The sequence below is a fragment of the Cervus elaphus genome, chromosome 15 (assembly GCF_910594005.1).
Source record: "Cervus elaphus chromosome 15, mCerEla1.1, whole genome shotgun sequence".
Lineage (NCBI taxonomy): Eukaryota > Metazoa > Chordata > Mammalia > Artiodactyla > Cervidae > Cervus > Cervus elaphus.
This window is the reverse complement of record NC_057829.1, coordinates 41,148,065-41,155,247: the sequence shown is the minus strand read 5'-3', so window position 1 is coordinate 41,155,247 and position 7,183 is coordinate 41,148,065. Positions and strand designations below refer to the sequence as shown.

At 58.3% G+C, this 7,183-nt stretch overlaps 1 protein-coding gene across 2 annotated transcripts; it reads right to left on the bottom strand.

Annotated features, from left to right (window-relative positions):
* Positions 1 to 1,520: 1,520 nt before the first annotated feature.
* Positions 1,521 to 7,146, bottom strand: SNCG (synuclein gamma). Of its 2 annotated transcripts, XM_043926333.1 has the most exons (6): positions 6,849 to 7,146; positions 6,040 to 6,253; positions 5,194 to 5,235; positions 4,746 to 4,873; positions 2,093 to 2,164; positions 1,521 to 1,841 (listed from the first exon to the last, which is right to left on the bottom strand). In XM_043926333.1, exons 1-6 carry the CDS (start codon positions 6,921 to 6,923, stop codon positions 1,821 to 1,823), a joined length of 552 nt encoding a protein of 183 aa, XP_043782268.1. In that variant the 5' UTR covers positions 6,924 to 7,146; the 3' UTR covers positions 1,521 to 1,820. The 2 variants fall into 2 exon arrangements, with proteins under 2 accessions (XP_043782268.1, XP_043782267.1); XM_043926332.1 differs by having other exon boundaries at positions 6,040 to 7,146.
* Between the last annotated feature and the right edge of the window lie 37 nt (positions 7,147 to 7,183).

The following is a 7,183-nucleotide window of genomic DNA, read 5'->3' as shown; positions in this document are numbered from 1 at the left end:
GTAGAGGAGAGGGTATCGGGACCCCAGGAGCCCCATCTGGTATCCTCCTCCTGCAGTTACCTGAGAGGACCTGTCTCCTCCGCTTTCTCTCAGGCACACCCAGCCCCTCGGGCCTTCTTCCTGGGGCATGCACAGGCCTGCTGATGAGCAGTCTGAACCTGGGAGCAGGTACACCCTTGACCGCCCTGTGCCTCTTCCAGACCCTTCACTCCTCCCATGGTAGGGTTTGCACGGCTGGGAGACCAGCAGCTCACTGCTCCTTTCCGCCTCCTCAGCAGTGGATGCCCATGACTGGTGAACTGGGATACAATGAAGCTCAGCTGTCTGACTGGCTTTACAGCCCCCAGGGCTGCCCTTGACCTCTGCTCTCCACCACAGAGGGAGGATGAGCAGGTGGTATGGACTCAAGCTTCAGCGCCCCCACCCAGAGCTGAAGACCTGGGTGCTTTGGGCCCAAACTGGGTGTTAAAGGAGAAGGAACCCTGCTCTCCACTTAGCCACCCCTGAATGAGACTCCAGGGCATGATGCCCATAGCCTTTCATGTAGGACAACAACCACTCAGGTCCCTGGGTTGTTTTGAAATCCTGGAGATGGTGGCATCTGCTGTAAGGCCACTGCAGCCCACACGGTCTGGGTGGACGTAGCAGAGCATGATGCGAATCAGCTGTGTGGCTCTGGGGTCAGGCCACCTGGCCTTCTGCCAGGCCCCAGCTCCCTAGCTCTGTGCCCTTGGGCAAGTTATTTAACCTCTCTGTTTCTTAGTTCAGTTTCGGTGAAACTAGGGACATACTAACAATTAGTTTTGAGGATTAAAGGAGGTAAAGCACTTAGTACAGTATCCCACACCTGGGAGGAGCTCAACAAATATTTTGACTCTTTTTCTCTCTAGGCGGATGCTTCCGGATGCTTCCGCTCCTGCCTCTCAATTGTTGTGTTTTCTAATGATACTTGACAGGACTCTGCTGAAGGAAGGGAAAGCCCAGCTCCAACCTGGTAGGGAGCTCAAGGCTGGGTGGGGACAGGAGGGAGGAACTCTGGGGTCATGTCCCTCTTTGCCAAGGAGGATGCAAAAAGTCCTTGCTATGAGTTTAGACTTCACATCTTTGAAAGTTACCATCTGCTTCAGGGAGGGGTGCTAGGTGTCCCTGTTCCCAGAAGGACAACTGGCTTCAAGGACACACCCCAGAAGGGCCCAGGAAGCCCATCCTCACCCCCTGTCATCAGTGGGGTCCATCCCTGGAGGGTGAGTCAAAGCTCAAAACCTGGGGCATCCCGGTCTCATGCTCCAGCAGACAGCATGTTCTTGAGGTTGTTTGCTGGATCCAAAAAGCAGGGCTGCCACCTCCATGTTAAAAGGCAATGGGGCGGGGGGGAGTCTCTGAAGGCACTGCATGCTCTCAGAAGGTGCTAGAAATGCCCAGTGTGTCCCTGTAGCATACCTGGCCCAGCTCCTGTTCCTGGGAGGGCCCAGGGGGCATCTTCATGAATAAGGCTGAACAGAAAGAATAATGAGCAGGTATGCAGTGGGGATTTGAGTTTTATTTGGAATCATTAAAATCATAAAAAAAAAAAAATTCACAGCAGCATCTGTGGGGTCAGAAAGATCAGAGGGTGGTGGGCAGGGATAAGGTAGGGAGGTGAAGGCAGTGGTGGTGGTAGCAGGGAGGATGGGCCTGTGGGGAGCTGGAGGAGGGTGTGGGGAGCTGGAGGAGGGTGTGGGGAGCTGGCAGCTCTGTAGGTCATACTCCAGGACCAGACACTCCTTGTGCCAAGAGGGGATGGCATGCTCCTCAAGGCCTCTGCAGATCAGGGCAGCCTTCTAATCTCCCCCACTCTTGGTCTGGAAGAGACAGTGACTTTCACGTATGGCTCTGGGGCTCCACATCTCAGTGGTTACCCTGGCTTGGGGAGGGGGGAGGAAGGGTGTCATCTATGCCCCTCTGCCATAGGCTGAGGAGGCTGTTCATGAGGGGATCTCACACTCAGGCTCAGGGGGCTGCAGGTCAGGAGGCTCCTCTGTGGGTTCTGGGGCCCCGAGAGGGAAGCAACTTGCCCGGGGACCCCTGTGTTACCCCAGGGTCCAGCTCCTACCTCCTCAGCCACTTGCTCTTCCTCTTTGGCTGCCTCATCCTCCTGTGAGGGGACAGGTTTCTTCAGGGCTTCCTGTGGAAAAGCAAAGGGGATGTGGCACCAGGTGGAGGGTGCAGAGCTTCACCACTCTGACCTCAAAGAAGAACAGAGGTCTTCATCACTGTACCTGGAGGGCAGGAGGGGAGGGAGGTGTGAAGGCCAGATGGGCCTTGGAGGTGATAGAACCTCATGTAAGGATTCCCAGTGGGGGCTCTGTCTGATGATGCCAAGGCCTTCGGGGAGTACCAAGTATCCTTGAGCCCAGCCTCACCCCCAGAAGCTAACAGTGAGTCCCTGACAGTCCCTGATTGGTTCTCCTCCATGAGCAAGCCTAGTGATCTGGGTGGGATGGGCAGTGGCCTCTGAAGCCACCCTCAGTGTTCCTGAATCACATGACCATATGCCCTTCTCCTACTGTGATCCTCAAAGACCCCTGGAAGGAAGGGCATGTTACTTCCGTTCACATGGGGACCCGGTGGCCAGAGAGGCCAGGTATTCAACTCAAAGCCTTAGAGATCAAAGCCGTGGGGCTTACAGGGATCAGGTCTAGCTTGCTCCAGGCCTAACCCTATCCCCAGTAGCATGAGGGCCTCCGTCTTTCCTTCTCCCTGCCTCCTGAATGGGCAGTGGGCTCAGGCTGGTCCCTCAGGTGGGACCAGCAGGGGTTATATAATCCTCTCCCACTTCCTGTCTCCTTCTACCTACCTACACCCAACCAGACCCTTGCCTGAGATGGTGTCCTGCCTTGGGGTGGTCGTGTGATAACTGACAGCTGGGGCCAGACTGGGTGATCGGCTTGGACCCTGGGCTCGGCACCTACCTCTGAGGATCCTGCCACCTCAGTACTACCATGATGTCATCCTGCCCTTTGGTGGACTGAGGCAGCCAGAATTGGGGCAGGCTCCTCAGACAAAGTACAGGCGGCCACGTAGCTGCCCCAGGGCGGGTGCATGAGGCCGGGGGCATGAGCAGTCAGACAGATGGGCAGTGCTGCATCCTTCTGCAGTTCACTGGACAGTGAGTCGTGGATGGTTTGGGGATGTCACCAGGATATATCTCCCTTGAGGTAGCCAAGGACTCACCAGCCCTCCTCCAAAGTCAGAGAGGAGTGCCCAGGCTTCTGCTCAGAGCCCTAGGGGGCAGCCTGGCCCCGTTCTAAGGCCTCTTTTGCCGGGGGGTGGGGGAGGGAGGGGCCTGGGGTCTCCTGGGGTCCTGCCTGGGGTCCTGCCTGGGGTCACTGATGATAATGATGATACAGCCACCTCCTTATGTTGGGTACTCGCCATAAGCGAGGTAAAGCTGCTTCACAGGGTCTGTTTCCCTGCATCATCACAGGCCAGTGGGATGGATACTCAGCACACACCCCCAACAAGCATTTTACAGCCGATAAAATGGAGGCCCAGGGAAATTGAGTAGCTTCCCAAAGTCACATAGCTAATAAGAGCTGGGAACTAGGAAAGGGGGCACCTGCCTGCTCCTAGAGTCTTGAGATCCTATGACCTCGGTGCTGTCCCGAGCCTCAGACAGGGTCACCACCTACCCTTCCACTAACCCACTCCAGGGATTCTTAGTGCTGGGTGCCTAGGACTCCACTGGCCCCTAGGGGCCTGTGCCAGTTGGGTGGAACTTTCTAAACGACATCTGCTTACACAGCTGGGAACAGCTCATCTCTGGACTAGGAAAACCTACTGCCCCAAAAATAAACCGGCTCCCACCACAATCTCCTCCTGACTCTCACTCAGAGTCTCTCTTCAGAGTATAGACTTTGGATCCAGGCTGCCCCCAAAAATTGACCCTGTGCTCTCCGCTGCCCAGCACACACACACGTGAACTCTCAGACCAGGCACAGGCGCCCAGGCACGTACACATGCTCACAAAGACAGAGGCAGAGGGTGTGGTCAGAACCTCACTCTTTTCCCGTCACCAGGGGGCGCTGCTTCCCTGCACCTCCTTGCAGGAGGTGGCCCAGCCCAGCAGGCTCTAGAGGGAGGCTGGACTCTGGGTAGGTGGTGACTTGGCAGCTCTGATCTGGTGTCCACTGCCCGCGGGAGGCTGCCTGTCACGATTTGGGGCTCACAGGACCCTGCTTTGGCTAGTAAAATATGTCTCCTAAATGCTGAGCACCATCGGGTGGGTGGGTTTTGAGCCTCACTTTCCAGTTGGGCCCCCCACTACCCCCCAAATAGGGGTGCTTGCGAGGTTCCCAGGATGTGACAACACCAAGCATAGATCAGGGCCCCTAAGTCTCCGTTCCCCTGTACGTTGCTGCTGCTGCTAAGTCGCTTCTGTCATGTCTGACTCTGTGAGACTCCACAGACGGCAGTCCAGCAGGCTCTGCAGTCTCTGGGATTCTCCAGGCAAGAACACTGGAGTGGGTTGCCATTTCCTTCTCCAGTGCATGAGAGGGAAAAGTGAAAGTGAAGTCGCTCAGTGGTGTCTGACTCTTCACGACCCCATGGACTGCAGCCCACCAGGCTCCTCCGTCCATGGGATTTTCCAGGCAAGAGTGCTGGAGTGAGGTGCCATTGCCTTCTCCGCCCTGTATGTTAGTGGGGTGATAATGCTTCTTCCCCAGCTGGCCTCCCTGGGCCCCGGGCTAGGGACCAGATCTCACCTTGCGCACCACTCCAGAGGTGATTGCAATGTTCTCCGCCTCCTCCACCGTCTTGGTGGCCACGGTGTTGACACTGGAGACCACGGCTTCACTCACGGCGTTGGCCTGCTCCTTGGTCTTCTCAGCCACTGTGGGAGGAATCTGGCAGGCTTTGGCCCTGATCCCACCCAACCCGGCTCTGGCCTGCCCAAATCAGTCCAGAGCAGCCCTTTCCCTGGGCACTCAAAACTCTGGCTCTACTGAAGACCTAGGCTGTCCTCTTTCTGACTCCAGGGAAGCTCTGATGATGATCAGGTGGTCCACCCTGGGCCTACCTCCAGATTCTGGAGGTCTGGATCCTAGTACAACAAGGGGGGAAAGAGGGCCCCCGGCTTGGGCCTTTAGTAGCCGGGTGCAAAAGTCTCTGGATGTCCCACCCTCCATGTCCCCTGATCCTGGGTCACCTCACCTGAAGTCACACTCTGCACAACACCCTCTTTGGTCTTGACTCCTGTGGAGGAAATGGAGGCGTCAGCCCAAGCCCACTCCAGGTGTTGGGAGGGTTGTGGTCAGGGCAAACACACCACAGAACAGCTGGACAAGCTGTAGAGTCGGTGGGGAGTAAGGATGGTGTCTGGGGGCCAGCCATCCTTTCAAAGGCCACTTCCTGCTGTGTCTGGAGGAAAGGGATGGATGGGAAGTGGACAGGACAGGATGCAGGGATGAGAGAGATCAGGCCTGAGGTAGGGTCTGGTGGATGGACCTCGAGTGGGTGTGGCCTGGGCCTTGGAGCCGGGCTTGATAGGGTCAAGAGCTGAGTCATCAGCTTGGCCTCCCCTTTGGAAGCAGCTGATGGGGGAGGGGGCTTGGGACCCCGGCCAGGATGCTGAGGGTCAATCTCATCTCTCCTGTGGCACCCCTTCTTTCTGGGCAGGGTGGGGACCTGTGGCCTGGCCGCTGAGTACCTGCTTGCTCAGCCCAGGGCTCCAGTGTGACTTTTTATCTGAGTCAAGAGGCTGTGGGTGATACTGGGGTGGGGGTGCTGGTGTGTAGTGGTGTATGCATTTGTGTACGCACAAACAGGCGTGTCTGAGGGTTAAGTGCCTCTCCTGCTGTCCTGCCCCAGAGACCGCTCAACCCCAAAGAGGCCCAGACAGACAATGGGGTGTACAGGAGAGTGGGGGTCCTCTGGGCCCAGGAGTCCTCATCCCTCCCAAAAATGCCTCTCTGGGATCAGGGGATAAAGTCCAGTCCAGGAAACTGAGCGGCCACCAGGCTGCCCCTCCCTGCCGGGCTCTGCCACGCCCAAACTCACCCACATACATGACACCCTCCTTGGTCTTCTCAGCCGCCTCCGTCACCCCCTGCTTTGTCTTTTCCACGGCACCCACCACACCCTCCTTGGCAATAGAGAAGCCCTTCTTGAAGACGTCCATGGCGGCGGGCAGGGATGGGAGTCTGACTCCCCAGACGAACCGTGACTGGCGCTGGCTCGAGTGCTGCTGCAGCCGCTGTCCCTGTGGCTGCCTCTTATTGACGCCGATGAAATATTGATGATGCAGCAGCGGCTGATGGGAGCCCGGCCAGCCCAGGGGTGGGGGCGGGGAAGGAGGGAGGGAGGGAGCAGGCCTGCCCCCACCTTCTCCCAGGGTCCCCTGGGCCTCTGCTGGCTCCGGCCTCCCCTCCTGTCCCCTGCCCTCCCTGGACGGGCCATAGCAGGTTGGACACATCCTTATCCATCACTGCCCCTCATTCATTTGCCACCCTGTGCTACTAGGTGCTCCCAGGCCTGACGCTGTTGTGTCTGTGTACCTCTGGGGCAGGGAGGGGTTGCGGGGGGGGGGGGGGGGCGGGTAGACACAGAAAAGAAAGGCACCTCTGCTACCAGGGTCCCAGGTAGGGCAGGGGTTAAGATCAAGCTGGCCTGTCAGGAAAGAGTGGCCAACATCCCGGACTGGCCTGGCCTGCCCAACTTCTCCCCAGCACCGTGAATGCCCCCATCCTGGGGCTCAGGCAAGGCCAGGTGGAAGAACTGGGCCACAAAAGGCTAACCCACGGCCTGGGCCCAGCTACAGACTGTGTGACCCTAGGACAGCTCCCTTCTCCATCTGGGCCTCCACCCACCTGCTGGCTCCCACAGCCCAGCGGTGAGAGATGCTGAGTAGGCATGAGTGCCCCCCACGTCCTGGCCACCAACATGGATGGGCAGCAGGTTCCCTGAGGCTGATCTGACCGCTTCCTCCTGACACGCTTCCTTCCATCTCAATGCTGGCGCACTTCTTCTGACTCCCATGGGGACGGGCTTAGTGGGACCACCTCCCCCTGTGTCTCCCACACCCAGTGTCCCTGACCGAGTCCTCCTCGGCCGCAGGAACTGGCCTGCATTGCTGCCTGCCCCTGTGGGGGCCAGGCCGCGGGTGAGCGGGGCCGGACGGGACTCACCGGGTGGGCCGGCCCAG

Coding starts and splice junctions, on each gene's coding strand:
- SNCG (XM_043926332.1), bottom strand. CDS start 6,454: ATGTGTCCAACCTGCTATGGCCCGTCCAGGGAGGGCAGGGGACAGGAG. Junction 4,874..5,193: donor TGTGCAGAGTGTGACTTCAG/GTGAGGTGACCC, acceptor TTCCTCCCACAG/TGGCTGAGAAGACCAAGGAG. Junction 1,842..2,092: donor AAGAGCAAGTGGCTGAGGAG/GTAGGAGCTGGA, acceptor TGTCTCTTCCAG/ACCAAGAGTGGGGGAGATTA.